This window comes from Cetorhinus maximus, chromosome 11 (assembly GCF_964194155.1).
Source record: "Cetorhinus maximus chromosome 11, sCetMax3.hap1.1, whole genome shotgun sequence".
In the NCBI taxonomy this organism is placed as follows: Eukaryota; Metazoa; Chordata; class Chondrichthyes; order Lamniformes; family Cetorhinidae; genus Cetorhinus; species Cetorhinus maximus.
This window is the reverse complement of record NC_135889.1, coordinates 106,785,344-106,801,870: the sequence shown is the minus strand read 5'-3', so window position 1 is coordinate 106,801,870 and position 16,527 is coordinate 106,785,344. Positions and strand designations below refer to the sequence as shown.

General features: G+C 43.6%; 1 protein-coding gene across 3 annotated transcripts in view; it reads left to right on the top strand.

Annotated features, from left to right (window-relative positions):
- The window catches only part of nmi (N-myc (and STAT) interactor), a 36,992-nt gene extending 20,725 nt beyond the window's left edge, over window positions 1-16,267 (top strand). For all 3 annotated transcript variants that reach the window (XM_078552549.1, XM_078552550.1, XM_078552551.1), the window contains 4 exons: window positions 2,209-2,315; window positions 2,572-2,758; window positions 7,837-7,946; window positions 15,579-16,267. In XM_078552549.1, coding sequence (XP_078408675.1) covers window positions 2,209-2,315; window positions 2,572-2,758; window positions 7,837-7,946; window positions 15,579-15,776 — 602 coding nt within the window. In that variant the 3' untranslated portion in view covers window positions 15,777-16,267. The remainder of the gene's footprint in view (window positions 1-2,208; window positions 2,316-2,571; window positions 2,759-7,836; window positions 7,947-15,578) is intronic.
- Window positions 16,268-16,527: the final 260 nt, after the last annotated feature.

The following is a 16,527-nucleotide window of genomic DNA, read 5'->3' as shown; positions in this document are numbered from 1 at the left end:
TTCAATATGATCATGGCTGATCCTCTATCTCAACCCCATATTCTCGCTTTCTCTCCATACCCCTTGATGCCCCTAATATCCAAAAATATATCAATTTCTTTCTTGAACATACTCAGTAACCTGGCCTCCACAGCCTTCTGTGGTAGAGAATTCCACAGGTTGACCACCATCTGAGTGAAGAAATTTTTCCTCATCTCAGTCCTGTATCCTGAGACTGTGGCCCCGGTTCTAGATTCCTCAACCAGGGGAAACAATCCCCCTGCATCTAGTCTGTCTAGCCCTGTTAGAATTTTGTACATTTCAATCAGATCTCCTCTCATTCTTCTAAACTGTAGTGAATACAGGCCCAGTTGAACTAATCTTTCCTTATCCTGCCATCCCTGGTATCAGCCTAGTGAACCTTCGCTACACTCCCTCTATGGCAAGTATATCCTTTCTTAAGTAGACCAAAACTGCATGCAATACTCCAGGTGTGGTCTCACCAAGGCCTTGTATAACTGCAATGAGACATCCCTACTTCTGAATTCAGATCCTCCTGCAATGAAGGCCAACACACCATTTGCCTTCCTAATTGCTTGCTGCACCTGCTTATTTACTTTAATTGACTGGTGTACAAGGACACCCAGATCCCTGTGTACATCCACATTTCCCAATATATCACCATTTCAATAATACTCTGCCTTTCTATTTTTCACACCGAAGCTTGTGCATTTCTAACAATGTATTTTCCCTTTTATTCTGGCTCCCAGCATTTTCCTTTTTTTTTGAAGATGATTTAAAACAAAACAAAATATGAAAAAAAAAACCTGCACAGATTCCTGTTGAAAAATGCAGCAACACTCTTTCCACAACCCAGCCTGAAGAAAATGTTTCTGTGTTGGGTTTCCCAAATTAATACTTGACACTTTTTCCCTGAAAATTCACAGCTGCTCTGGCCTCCCACTGTCGTAATTTGGAAAAAAGTCCTCTAAAATGGCTAGAAATGGCTGGGCCTAGACGTGCTAAGTTTCAGTCTTGTTTTGAAAGCAACTTTGGTGGCCTGTTGGGGTCATAACCTTTGCATATGCCAAGCATACCCATCATAAAAGGGCAGTTGCAGATTTGGGGCAGCAACTTCCTATGTTGTCAGATATGATGCCCTGATCCTTCTGAGTGACCAAGTGTATAGTTAGTAGAGACTTAACGTTGCTGAACACCAAATATTATGGAGTCCACGGTGTGATTGTGGCCTGGTTTCCTCAAGAACAGTGCAATTTTTTAAAAAAAGGAACACTTCCCTCTGGCCTCTTTACAGGAGAGGAGCATGACAGCTCTCATTCTGGGGATGAGGGTGAGGGCTATATTCCCTTAACTCTGAAATACTCCACCATTCTTTTTAACCTCTTCAGTGGATGGGCAATCTAGTTTTGTCCTTAATGTCAAGGGCACCCTAAAATGGTATCCAAATGATAACATCCAAATGTATCCACTGGCTACAGTATGCCCCTGAGGATCAGTGATGAAGGTTCTTTGTAAGTATAATTGCTATTAGCACTGACCCCTGCATTTTTCATATCGTTAGTTTCTTTGTTATTATTTACGTGGCTTTTCTCTGTATTTTCTCCTTTCCTTGGCCACCTTCTAGCTCCATCTTTATAAGCAGAAGCCCCAAAATTGTTTGTGGGGATCCTGCCAGCTCAATGTCCCACCAGTGCTCACGTCATCAGAGCTTATTGAGTAATAGCAAACGCACTTCACTTGCATGAGGCCAGCAGATGACAGCTGCATCTTGGGCACCTACTATCTTACACAGACAGGAAACTCGACCACCAGTTCTCCTTCTCTAGAGCGTCCCATTTATGCCTTTAAGAATACTGGTACGTTTTGGGTTACTTGGTGTTACAGCTTCCATATTTGGAGGCTGCATGAAGCGGGAACTCCTGATGCATTTTGGTTTGGAATATTGGGGGTATTCCCCACCCTAGGCCACGAATGTCCAATTTTGAATTTGATTGGCAAAGAAATGGCAGGGTGTAGATGTGTAACACCCTGACGTTTGCTTCCAGGGTGTGGCAGGAGCACTGAATGGAAAGATCTCAATCTGTGAATCTACCTCCCATCACAGGTCTCTACCCAGTCCTTACTTCTTGACTTCCTGTTACAGCTGCTCAAGCGGTGTCTTCTCAATTAACTCCCTCAAATTGTTTATTTTCGTCTTTTTTCTTGAAGTTGCTAATAGAATTCTAAAAGTGCCCAAACATCACATAATCCTGGATTCTGGAAAAATGGATGTGAAAGTTCAACCTGTCAAACTGGATACAGCAAGGAAGTTTGAGGTAAATGCATGAAATCAATGTCAGGCTATTGTTGAATGTATTGAAATAAAAGATTCTGGGCATTAAGAGCCTTTGTGTGGCATTTTATAAGTTGAGCTACTCTCTATAGTTGATGTATAAGACCACCTCATATATGATGAACAAAATCAGTTACTTCTGACACACTTGCATTGATTTATCATGTGTTAAGAGCACAAGAGTGTTATCCACCACTGATCTCGCAGGTTACTTGGAATATTTTTATTAACTCTTTCAGATACATGTTAACATCTCCAGGAAGACGGTCAAGGTTTCCAAAATTCCAAACAACCTTCCCGAAGAACAGATGAGGGACAAGTTGGAAATAAGTTTTTCAAAGCCTAGTTTGGGCGGAGGGGAGGTGGAGAACATTAGTTATAATTGCATTTCTGGAACTGCCCTGGTCACATTTGTCGAGAAAGGAAGTAAGTGAAATATTTTCCCCTTACCATAATTGTCGGTTAAGTGCATAAGAGAGAAGGAGATCTATGGAACTGCAAAATAAGGCAACACAATTTGTAATTATTAGGAATACAAATAGAGAAGGGCAAAGAGAGATACCAGGCATATCTTTAGTGTAGATTTACTTGCTACAAAGATACAGTCACATGAAACAGTCACAAGAAACATTGATAATGGATTGTTGATTAATCGTGGCAATTAATCTCGATCAGTTAGTCTACAACAGACCCAGAAGTGACACGAGGATAAATTTTATGGGGAGAGAGGGCTCACCACCTCCACTCGCCGTTGCTAAACCGAATGACTTAAAAAAAGGCTGCCCCACAACAATAATACACTGCTGGAAGCCTAAATAGGCAGAGAGTGGGACTTGCGCCTCTCAGGGACAGGAAGCCCCACTCTCAAGAGCTGTCAGCCAATCTGACATGAACTTGATGTCATCATGCCAGATTTTACCACGCGCAGGACGGCAGCAACCTAATTTGGAAATGTCAAATCCTGGCCAAGGAAAATCTCAATAGTGGAGAGTTTTGGAAAAAACAGGTTTAAAGTCACTTTTTCCTCCCAAAGGTGCCATATTTACCATAAGTATTGTCTTAAATTTCTCATACTGTATCCCAGAATGTTATTTTCTGAAATATATCTATTTAATTTCCATTTGAATGAATTAATACCATCTTCTTCCACCATCACTCTATGGAGTCTGCTCCATAGATTGACCACTCGCTGAAATATTGGGCACAATTTTAATTCACTCACAACCCACTCACTTAGAGTTAAAATTGGGCCACTGTGTCTGCAGATTAGTTCAAACACTGGCTGTGTCCTCTGGTTTTGCTGGTTTGTGGGCAGGATGAAATAGCTTCCCAAGACCTATGTTATCTGATCCCTTTAAAATCCTGTAAAGTGCTAAAAATGGCAATCATGTTGCCTCTCAACCTTCTCTTTCCTGGTGAGAACATGCCCAACTTAAAAGGTTCTGATCACAGGTTTCCCGGCACTAATGTTATTTGGACAGTTAAACGATAACTAAACCGCAGGACTTATTTATTAAGCACTGACGGAAGTTCCCAGGAATCCTGTTCTTCCTAACCACCCGTCCTTTGGCGGTCTGGCTATTTTTGGTGACCTAACGATTCAAAGGCAACATTTGAGTCTGGGCACAGGGAGTCACAAAACGGTCCCATGTGTTGAACTGCAACAGTGGTGACTAAAAATATACTAAGAACAGTATTGTCTACCATAAGCTTTGTTTCTGCTCTATTAGTAACACAATAACCGCTTCCAAAAGCAGTAAACTATTAGTTTATCTAAACAAACCATTCAACTTGCCACAGGATTTGTCTTGTCTTTTCTTTCATCCACCCTCGTTCCGAGGATTGGCCGCACTATAGACAATCCTTCTCCACTAATTTCTATTCTCCGCTGCCCTCACTGCCTGCCCCTTAGGCAGGCCAGTCCACATTCTGATGTTATCCATCCATGCCATCTTGCGTCTTCCTTGTGCGCATTTTCAGCTGTTTCGCCTTACTTTACCTCATTTTCCAGGCACTGCCGTCCTGCATGCATCACGTGTCCAGACTATGTGAGCTTCCTTGATATCGTTGCCTCAGGCTAGTTCTTCTTATCACCAGCTTTCTCCAGCACCCACTTGTTACAAAATTAACTTGATGCATTTCTAAATCTAATAACCTTATTTATTGAGAGGAACTTACCCTGTCATAGTTTTTCATTTCCCCCACCGTTGCGAAGAGTTTATTCCACATGCTTATCATACTTTTACTCTGTCCCCTTAGTTCTGGACTTAATCAGTTACTTTACATTCCGTACAGGAATCTGTATTTTAAAATGGGGGGACTAAAATTCCGCATGATGCTCCAGTTGTACTCTCATTTTTTATCTTCTGTTATTGTTCCCCTCAGAGGTAATTAGAAAAGTATGTAGCCTTTTTTTTCTCAATTCCCACTAAGCCGCTCTCCTTAAAATGAAAGAATGTTGGAAATCTGAAGTAAAAAGAGAAAGAATGCTAGAAAGGCAGCAAATGTGGATAAAGGAACTAGAGTTAATGACCCTGATATTTACAGGCAGGTGAAGAGAGTGCAGAAAGGTCAGAAACAGCTGGAGAGCCCAGTAAGGCTAGAGGCATGAAGGTCCTGCTGAACTTAAGGCAGGATCTCTCTGGCATCCTTATGATCCACTTCCTGCATGGCATCCAGCCAAACCGCACATCAGTGGCAGGAGGCCACAGCTGGGGAGCTTTTGGGACAGTTGTAGAAACAGAGAAAGATTTACAGCATGCGAGAAGGTCCCTCGGCCCATTGTGACCTTGAGGGTCCCCAGCAATCAGAATGGAAGAAGCTCAGTGATCGGGGCTGGGAGTGGGGGATGGCGAAGGTCAGAGATAGGGACAGGGAGGGTGGAGGCAATGATTGGGAAGTGGGAGAAGAGACCATGATCTGGAGGGTGAATAGAGCCTGCAATACAGGATTGGCAGGAAAGAGCAGGGGCTTGGGATTAATTGGATAGCATTACCAAAGAATCAGCTGGCAGATATGGTGGGCTAAATGTTGCTCTTCTGTACTGTTTCATTCTATGATTCTATATTGAGGCAGGGGAGTGAGAGGGGGAAAGAGAGATTGGTGATCGGGATGCGGGGAGGCCTGAAGGGGAACATTCCGGCTGCTCCTGACCCACAGGGAGTGCCAAGAAAGGCACTTTACCTTGTGGAGTCTCCCATTCGTTCAGGTTTCCCAACCCCAGAGAATCCCACACACATGCAGTAAATTTTAAATTGGGCTCCCGATTGCACTGTGGGAGCCCTATTTAAGTATGTTAATTAAGTACCTCACCTTTCTATGGTAGGAGAATCGGACACCCCAATATCCGCCCCTATAAAAGACAGTGGGCTAGATTTTTCCCCTCCCCCCCACCGCCCCCGTTGGCGAATTTCGAAGTAGGGGGAGTTGTAAAATAAAGCAGATGGCCTGCCCACCACCTTCCTGCTCGCCCCTGGCCTGTCTCCCATTTTACTGTGGGTGGGAAAGGCGTCAGGCAGCCTGCCTGCCCGTGGGCATGTTGAGGCCCTCAAATGATGACTTAAAGGCCTTATACTGCCTCCGCCTCTATTTTATGTGCAGCAGGGGAAGGTGGAGGTCGGCAGCCGGCAGTTTTCACTCTGGGTACTGCTGTCGGGCTGAGGAGGTGGGGGTGGGGGGTCCTTTGTGGCCATCGGAGGAACCCCCTCCACACTCCTCTAAGAGCATACCCCTCTTTTAACTCACCCTCTGCTTATCGGCCTCTCAAACCCAGCCCCCCCCCCAACCACCACCCTGCCGCCTGGGGTCTCCCAGACAGGCCCCTCCAAGTCTGGGCTCCATCAGTCTTACTCACTGGGGACTGCCCGTACTCCCAGCAGTGATAAAAAGGTAACAACATTAGTTAAATTCAGGGTGAGATATTTTAATATGTATAAACAGAAAATGTTGGAAACACGCTAAGGATTAACCTTTCTTCCTCAAATGGATGAGGCCAGAGTGTGTTTCCCAAATTTTTATTTCATATTCCATCATTTGCAATTTCTCTTTCGTTCCATAATAATTGAAGGGGCCTTAGGAGCACAGTCGGGTTCTTTTCTATTGTTGGTGAAACACGTTGACGTTAGGGATACAGGAATGTGCATGACTGGAAGTGACCATAGCAGTTCAACTGGCTGGTCCCAAAGTTTGAAAAAAAAAAGTGCCTTATTCTAACATTCTTTTGCTGTCAAATTTCTATTCAGGCCTCTTGAATTTAACCTTTTCCGCTTCCCCAGGCAGTTTACTTCGTACAAAAGCAGTGGATGCTGGAAAGCTGAATTATAAGCAGAAGATGCTGGAAATACTCAGCAAGTCAGGCAGCACCTGTGGAGAGAGAAATAGTGTTAAATGGGCCTGATTGTAACTCTAAGCGAATGGGTTTTAAGTGGGTTAAAATCTTGCCCAATGTTTCAGGCCGATAATCTTGAAGTTCCGATTGACCTGAAACGTTAACTCTGCTTCTCTCTCCACGATGCAATCTGACCTGCTGAATGTTTCCAATTTATTCCATAAAGGCTGGGATTTTACAGGACCACAAGAAACGGGTTGGGAGGCAGGGGTGCAGTAAAATTAGGCAGGAAGGGGAGGTTGGTGAACTGGGTGGCATGCCTGTTGCCTTCCTGCTGCCACTGGCATTTTATCCGTCAGGCTAGACGGTGGATGGCACTCCAGCCCAGAAACCAATTGAGGCCCTTTAAGTAGCCAGTTTAAGGACATGTTTCCGCTGCCATTTGCATTTTACCAGCAGTGAGTGGACCTCCACCACATTGGGAGACCACCAGCTAAATGCCAGTGGCCTCCTTGTGGGCTGGAGGCAGGGTGGGGGAAACCCTCCTGGTCGGGCACCCTGTGACCCATGGAGGGTTCCCCTAATAGTAAGAGCCGCCCCTGCAGCAACAACCCCTCCCCGCCCCTGCCCTCACCAACTACCTCCCCCACCTCCCCAACACCTCACTGGTGCCTGCCTGACTGGCTCAAGCAACCCTGACCCACTGAGCTTGGTTCTGCTCTGGCCTGTGTGCAATCCCAGCAGTGGCCACTGCTCCCAGTGGCACTGCTAGGACTGAAGAGTTACTGGCCCTCTGATTGGCCGACAGGTCTTGAGAGTGACACCTTGCCCCTTGAAAGGGGGCAGGAGCCCTGACACCCTGCAGTTAATTGTCCGGTGGACATAAAATCTGGACAGGACTCCCAGGAGCAGCCAAGGTAGGGTTGCAGTCAACTCCCTGGCCCACGATTGGTGCCACTGCGGCTCCATAAAATCCCAACCACATTCACGACCACATTCAATTTTTTTTCCTTCATTTACATGGATTTTTGCCAATTGGAACTGAATATGGGCTATTTCTTTGTGTTGGGAGCAATAGTAAATCCCTAAACTGCCAGAAAGCGTTGTGTGGTTCTGGCCACGCTGATATCATGTGTTCATGATAAGGAATTTCTCATACCTTGGATTTACTTTTCAGTTGCTCAGCGTGTTGCAGAACAGAAGAAGTACAAACTCATCTTAAGTGAGACACAATGCTGTTGGGTGATGATTGAATCCGTATGGGATTATGATCTGAGGAAGTTTCAGGTGAGCATACCGCATATGTTGTCATCTTAATGAAGTGTGTGCTCAATGGTTGCTTTCAATGTAATGAAGGTGTGACTAATCGAAGGCCAAATGGGCCAGATCTTTTCGGGGCAGGCATTTCCATTAGCTGGACGTTTTCCTGCACCCTTCAGCTCAAAAACATTTTGCGGTGCAATTTGCTGGAAGTGGGTACTGACAATGGCATGGTGGGGCCAACTGGGCTTCATGGAGATTAGTGAATGACAGGGCTATGGTGTATCCTCATAATCACCCATAGTCAATTAGATTTAAGGATTGGGAAAGAAATGGAAGAACGATGGTAAGTGGGGCTGAGGTGTGAATTAGCATGAAATTAGGTCCAGGAAGAGAAGTGAAGAAGAAATGGGTTAAAGCAAAGAGAGAAAAAAAAAGACAAAGGAAAAACAAAAAAATTTAAAAGCAAGTCCTGGGGCAGGATTTTATGTTCATGGGCAGGCGCGCGCCTGACCCGATCGGGCGTAGAATAGTACGTGATGACATCAGGCGAGCGTCCCGACGTCATCGCGCGCTCGCACGATATTTCGGTCGGCGGGCACGCACGAGAGTTGGCAGTGCACCTGCCGACAATTAAGAGGCCTGTTTTGGCCCTTAGTCAATTAATTTAAACATATTTTTCACTGCCCGTCCAACCTTATGGTTGGCGGGTGGGAAAATCGGCCAGGCAGCCTTTTGATTTTTTTTTTAAGCAAACCTCATCCACGGGGCGGGATGAAGTTTCCACAATTAAACAAAACATAAATATAAATTTTGGGGCAGAATTTTTATTCTGTTCATGTTATTGTGAGTTAGTCCCATGTTTGGACATTGTTTTTTCTGATGTTAAAAATCTTTATGATTTTAAAATTGTTCAGCTCCCTGCCTTCAGGGAGCTTTCAGTGCTCGCTCCCCCGCACATGCGCAGACTCTTGCACGTGCACTCCTCCCGTGTCCGCCCCGGCAGCATTGAGCCTTTCAGCGTTAATTGGCCGGCCAGCGTGAAATCGTGGGCGGCGGACTGCTTCCTGGCCGTTCCCTTGCCCGCCACGCCCGACTGGCGAATCAAAAATCCTGCCCCGGGAGATTTGCAGCTCACAGTCTGCCTCTTAATCCCCCGAACTTGTTGGCACATTTATAACGCAATTAATTTTCCTGCAAGACCTAGCCCTGCGTCTTCTACTTAAATTGTAAAAGTCCTTGGCAGAACACTCAGTTAAAACTAAAACTTTCCTTAATTTGTCCTGCTTTCACTCAAAAGGACCCATTCTTTTTTTTAATTCAAAACTGATGATATGGTGTGTGTGCTCTGCCTGAAGGCAGTTCCTTGGCTCATTGTCTCCTGATGCTTCATCCTAAGCTGTTTTCTTGTCAGCTTTTTTGTCAGTGGTAGTTTGCCATCGCCTTCCACTCTCAGGGGCAGGGTGAAGAGGCAGATCCCAAGTCTATCTCAGCTGGAATGGAAATTGAATCTATTCCTTGATGCTATTCCGAACTGCATGCTAGCCAACTGAGCTAATCACTGCCCTTCACCCCCACCCCATTCTCCCTTATCTGATATACCCAATAACGCAAATAGGCCAGCATAGTAGATAAGCACTTTAGTTTAAATTTGGACCCATTCCCTCAGCCCACGTCCAGATACAGGTAAATTGAGATCTGGTATTGGAAGCTAAATTGGGTTTGTGATTTTTTTTTTTAAAAAAGCTCAAAATAGGATGCTGGGAAGGCTGATTATGGACCCATCTCGTGTGTTGACACAGTTGGGAAATTGTTCCCGCAAATGAATTTAATGGGAGGTAGAAATATATATTCTTAATAAGAATGGGACATTTACACCCACATCTTGTCATGAGAGTCATGTTTGATGAGTCACACTAGAGATGGGCTAATTCTTAGACCTGACTGGCTGAAATTCAAAATCGTCCCACATCAGTTCAAATTTCTTTTATTTCATTCATGTATTTACAAACTTACTTTGTTATTTTGAAAATTGACCTGAAATAAAGAACAGTGGCAATATACAAATGAATGTAGGGACATTTTCAAATGTAAATTGGCTGTAAATGTAGGAATGTTGACACTTCTCAAACAATCATGACTGTTACATTTAAGATAATTTATAATTCCTTCCCCTAAACCTGTTGCTGCAGATGCAAAACAGTCCTAAAATGTTGTCTGCTGCTGAGACTCTGGATTCCAGGCTCACATTGACATCTAACCTAGCAATTAGACTCTGAGCATTTACTAAACGATTTATCTTTATAGCTTTAAATGGACCCAACTTTACTTTACTAGCAGAATCATAGATCCTGCATCCCAACAACCATTTGCATTTATATGGTGGCTTTAATACAATAAAATGTCCCAAAGTGCTTAGAGGTTTATCAGGTGAAATTTGACGCTAAACGGCATAAGGTGATGTTAGGATAAGTTCACTGAGGGTGCAGGGTGGGAGGAGGGCTAAGACACTATTGGAACAGTTGAGTTTGAAGGTACCAAAAGCATGGATGAGAGTTTGAACAGTGGAGGAGCCGAGGCAAGGGATGGTGAAGGATACAAAGTCTGAAACTCAGCCCAGGGTCCAATAGGATACCAAGGTTGTGAAAAATGTGGTTCAAGTAATGGTATAATGTATATTATTCAAGGTACAACAGTCTTATCCCTCTAAACCAGTCAATCACTCAATTTGCAGTGAACAACACTACAGAAGATCAGTAAACATATAAAACATGCTCCTTGTACATAATTTTTGCTGATCTTTGACCAGAACTTACATTATATCCTGCATTTAAGACTAGAGTCACAGTATAACTGTATATAGATGCAAAGTCATTTTGCTGGAGGACAGAATCCGCTTTGCTTCACTACATAATCAGGTTAAGACTTATACAGACCGCCAATAAACATGTAGTTTAAGAGCATATAAAGCAGGAACAGTCCATTCAGCTCCTCAAGCCTGCTCCACCATTCAATACAATCATGGCTGATCTTTTATCTCAATTCCACTTTCCTGCCCGCTTGCCAAAACCCTTGATTGTCTGAGAGATCAAAAACTATCAATCTCAGTCCTGACTATACTCAACGATAGAGCATCCACTATCTACAGCCCAGGGGTTGCCATTGATCAGAAACTATACCGTCAGGACAAAGCAGACCGCTTGATTGGCTCCCTCCACTGTAGGATGTGAAAATCTTACTTTTAAGTTTGGATCCTTACTCCTGGACTAGTATGGATGAGGCATACTCAGATCAGATTCAGTTTGTTTCCACTAAGCATGGGAACGTTTGTTGTAATTAACAGTTCATGGAAAAGTTACCCCGATTCTCTTGAGTTATGCTTGCGTGGGAGCGGACTTTGCTTGCCGGTCACTCCATGTCATCCCATCTCCCTGTGTCTTTGAGTAACTGATCAACTTGCTCCTACCTGACTACAGTGCCTGCAGCTGCACAATCTCCTTTTAAGCTGATTCCTGACTTTGTTGTAACCTCCGGCATCATTATATGTTGATAGGGTTTGTAAGATCAGTTGCAAATGTTCTTTTCCCAAGTTCCACAGATTTTGTAACGTTTAAATCAATCACGCCCGTATTTACTGAAGCTCCTTGTTAGCTTTGGTAGTGTGACCCATATATCACGGTTTAATTCCATATTCTGTTTATCTCGACCTTATAGTATCTGCCCCACATGCAGGGTGACTCATTGATTCAGTTATAAGATGAGCACAAACATATTTATTTGAAGTCAACAGGATGCAGCCTATTCATTCATTGGATATCAGGATTATTTCAAATAGAGGAATGTTCAGCAGGTCATGAAGTCAGGCACTCATGGCTGTTGTATTAGGAGGTCCAATTTTTTTACAGGTGGACTCTGAGCTTCGCAATCAGGCTGAGATGCTTTTTCAAAGACTCTACGTTCTTAATAGGCAAATGGGTCACTGCCTTTCTCTGCAGTCTTGTCAGTGTTATTCTGCAGATTGCCCCCACCCCAGTTTCTCTGGAGTTTTGCGATATAAGGATTTCAGCATCAGAGAACTAGTTTCAGTCACATGGTCAACTACTATTGATATACAATAGAGGTTAGATGGTGGTCTTTCACCCTTAACGTATGGATAATTGGTCTTGTCAGCTTTGCTACATTGCAAACCTGGAGACAAAGTATCTAACAGCCCATTGCCTCTGTGTTTTGGAGTAAGCTTCAAACAATGGCAAGCATGAATTCCACAAAGGAGTGCTGTCTAGGCATGTCCATTCAAGGGGTGCCCCCACCCATTATGACTCAATTCCGAAAGCTTGCTAGTCTGTATTGAAGTTGCATAGGTCACCTGACCCCCTTGGCAGCCATCTTAAAAATTCATCAGTGTTCATTTTTAAATAAATAAAGGCAGTTACAGAAGTTTCTAAGTCCTGTCCATATTTAAAGTTATAAATATGACACGCATTTTACTGGGCATGATAGAGTGGTTAGGGTCTGAAATGCACTGCTTGAGAGTGTGCTGGAGACAGATTCAGTCGTGGCCTTCAAAAGGGAATCGGCTCGTTATCTGAAGAGGAAACATTTTTAGGGCTACAGGAAAAAGTTGGGGGAGTGGCACTAAGTGAATGGCTCTTGCAGAGAGCCAGCACAGACACGATGGGCCAAATGGCCTCCTTCTGTGCTGTAATCATTCTATGATTCATTCTAAGTGCCATATTTGAAACAAAAAAAACACTAACGACAGTCCACAAAGACATGTCAATTTTGAAAGGTTGCTAAACCACTAGCAATCTGCCTCTTTTATAATTTTGCTGTCTCTCTTCTACATGTCAAATGCAAAGCACACATTTCAGAGGAACGCACTTATACAATTATAAAACTTAAGCAGAAATTAGGCAACAAAGGTTAGGAAAAATGGGTGGTGAGCATTTTGGTTGACACCATCACTTGAAACATTCACTCCCTCCACCACCAATGCAAGGTGGCATCAGTGTATACCATCTACAAGATGCATTGCAGAAACTCACCAAGGCTCCTCTGACAGCACCTTCTAAACCCGTGACCTCTACCACCTAGAAGGACAAGGACAGAAGATGCATGGGAACACTGCACCACCTTCAAGTTACCCTCCAAGCCAGATGCCACTCTCACTTGGAACTATATTGCTACTCCTTTACTTTACTGTCGCTGGGTCAAAATCTGGAAATTCCTTCCTAACAGCACAGTGGATGCACCTACACCACATAGACTGCAGAGATTCAAGATGGTGGCTCACCACCACCTTCTGAAGGGCAATAAATGCTGGCCTAGCCAGTGACACCTCTATCATGCGAAAAAATAAATTTTAAAAAACCCTTCTGGCATAGACAATTTCAAAGATTCATTGGGTAGAATTACCGCCCCCCCCCCCTCCCCCACCCCCATTAGGGGGGTTGTGCGGGGGCAGACGTGGGTGGGCGTGGACTTGATCGACACCCCTGATCAGGTCCGTGCCGCCATTTTATGTGGGCGGGCCAATTAAGGCCCGCCTAGCGTGACGCACACCCGGAAGCGCTGTGTGCTCCCTGTGCGGGTGGTGGGGGAGGGGGGGGGGTTGGTGTGGTCCCTGAGTTGAGTTTGCACATGCGCGAAAGAGCGCAAAAATCTCCCTGAGGCACAGGGGTGCCTCAGGGAGATTACTTGCACTTATGAAACATTGATTAAAAGTAAACAAAAATTTTAAGGACATGTCCCCTCATGTGAAGCTGTCACATGAGCAGGAATACATCCATTAATTTTATTAAAAAGTTTTAAATCACCTTAAAAACGTTCATGAAAGCTCATCCCGCCCGTGGATGAGGTTCCATGAAAAATGCGAAGGCCACCTGGGCTCTTCGCCTGCCCGCCAACTTTAAGGTTGGACGGGCAGCTCAGTTTATTAGTCTAATTGATATTTAAGTGACCTCAATAGGCTTTTGACAGTTCGGCGGGCACTGAGCTGAAAAACTAGATGACGCACGGTGACGTCGGGACGCACGCCCGATGTCATTGCGCGTCATTTTACGCCTCAGCGGGCGGGCGCCGCCCCCACTCGCCAAGCCGAAGATTCTGCCAATAATCCTCTGAGTGAAGAAATTTCTCTTCATCTCAGTGCTAAATGATCAACTCCTTAACCTGAGGGCGCGTCCCCGTTGTTCAAGCTTCCCAGCCAGAGGGAATAACCTATGATTATAACCTGTGCATCCTTCTGTTAACTATATATTTGATAGCTTTTGATGCACCTAATGTAATATCATAGCTATTGAACAAAAGTGATCCAGACCAGTTTTAAATTGTTTCAGAAAGATTGGAGTGCAATTTAGACCTTTAATTACATGCATTTATGGTGAATCCACCACTAGAGTCACTGCCAATGATCACTGCCTGACCATAGAATGAAGGCATTTATGAAACCAGAATAAAATGCAATAAATGTGCCATTCATGCGTGATAGGGAAGCAACACATACCCAAGTGCATTAGGTTTTTCTGCTTTGATGTGAGAGGTTTGATAATGTTTGGGAATGTTGATCGATTATTAAAATATGGGTACATCAAAGTTAAACCCAATCCTGCCTTCACTTAATTTCCATATATCCATTTCTTCTACCAAATGGTGATCAGGAGAGGGAACCCTGTTGGACTTTTCACCTCCCTCTCCCAGGGATATTGTACTTAATTATACTTTCTCAACTTCTACATTAGCTGTGATCTGATAACAAAACAACAACTTGTATTTATATAATGCCTTTAACCTAATGAAATGGCCCACCATTTTAAAACAAAGTATAATGCCGAGCATATAAGGAAGGTCAAAGGGGGAGATTTTAAGAAGTGTCTTAAAGCAGGAAAGAGAGGCAGAAAGGCATAATTCCAGAACTTAGGGCCTAGGCAACTGAAGGCATAGCTGCCAGTGGTGGAGCAATTCAAATTGAGGATGCACTAGAGAGGTTAGAATTAGAAGATTGCAGATATCTTAGAAGGCTGTGGGGCTGGAGGAGATTACAGAGGTAGGGAGGGTCAAGGCCATGAGGGGTTGGAAAACAAGGATGAGAATTTTAAAATAAGGATGTTGCTTGACTGGCTGGGAGCCAATGTAGTTCAGCGACCATAGAGGTGATGGGGAACGGGACTTACTGCAAGTTAAGACACAGGCAGCAGAGTTTTGGATGACCTCAAATTTACGGAGGGTAGAATATGGGCAACCAGCTGGGAGTGCATTGGAATTATCAAGTCTAGAGGTAACCAAGGTATGAATGAGAGCTTCAGCAGCAGATGAGCTGAGGCAGGGGCAAGGTTGGGTGATGTTACAGTGGTGGAAATAGGCATTCTTAATGATGGCACGATTTTGGGATCAGAAGCTCATCTTGGCTCATCTTACAATTGGGATCAAACATAGGAACTTGCCATTCCCTTTCTATCCTATGCCACTGCATTTATCCATTATGTTATAAGGAGGACGTTTAACTTTCATTTAACTGAAGTGTTAACTGTAAAAATACAGGATTGATTCACATCCTGGATTTTAATAACATTCCCATCCTGAAAGTGCTACCCAATACTTTTTAACAACTCAATGGAATAACAAACTGCACTCCGCTGCATTCTTTCAACTTTCTTTCAGACATTTAATGGAATTTGCAAGCAAACTGTGCTGATATCAGACATCAAAAATGAACTGGACGAGGAAGAATTGCAGGACAAGCTTGAGATCCATTTCCAGAAACCAAGCAACCACGGTGGTGAAGTTGAGAATATAAAATATGTCCCAAAGGACCAACAGCTCACAGTGTACTTAGAAGAAGATGTGGAAGAGAAATAATGTTCTGATTTTCAGCTCGGTACTCTGTGAACTATGTGGTCTTTTAAAGTCTACACGTCTTCTTCTGTCTATTGAGTAGCTTATTTTTGCTGCTTCTAGCAAGACATTTTCTTCTTCAACGTTCCAGTTGTAGTCATGATCAGAGTCGTTTTCCAGTTGAAAGCAGTTACACTATTTAGCCATTAGCTCTGTGAATCATTTCTCATGTGTGTCTGCATATATATTATACATATATGTTTAGTTTAATCACTACTGAATTGATTTGCATTGTGTATAAAAGCATTCTATATTGTGCCTTTATCTGCCATACACAAGGATACATAATGGAATTTCATATCCTTTCTCCTTTAAAATGGATAAAACTACACTGATTGCAATATGGCATGATAAAATAGCTGTGCATAAAAATAATAGCCAAAATAAAGGAATGAGAAGTGCTGTTCCTATCTGTGTTTACATTGCTAGATTAGTCCTTGGAAATAAATTTAGTGTGAAATTAGTTTTTTTCAGTATTTGTAGTGATTACAATTTCAAAATATGGAGGACAATGCTATTGATAATCATGGGATGGAAGAACAGACTTACTGGTTACTTCAAGACTGTGGATTTTTCCTGAGGTTTATCTGTTAAAAGCAGAGGTTTTCACAATTTGGTGTACAGCAATCAGTCTCAGGTTTCAGACCATCCTCCATTTTAATTGCTCCATAATTGGTGGGCATGCCTTCAGTTGCCTAGGCCCCAAGCAGAGTGA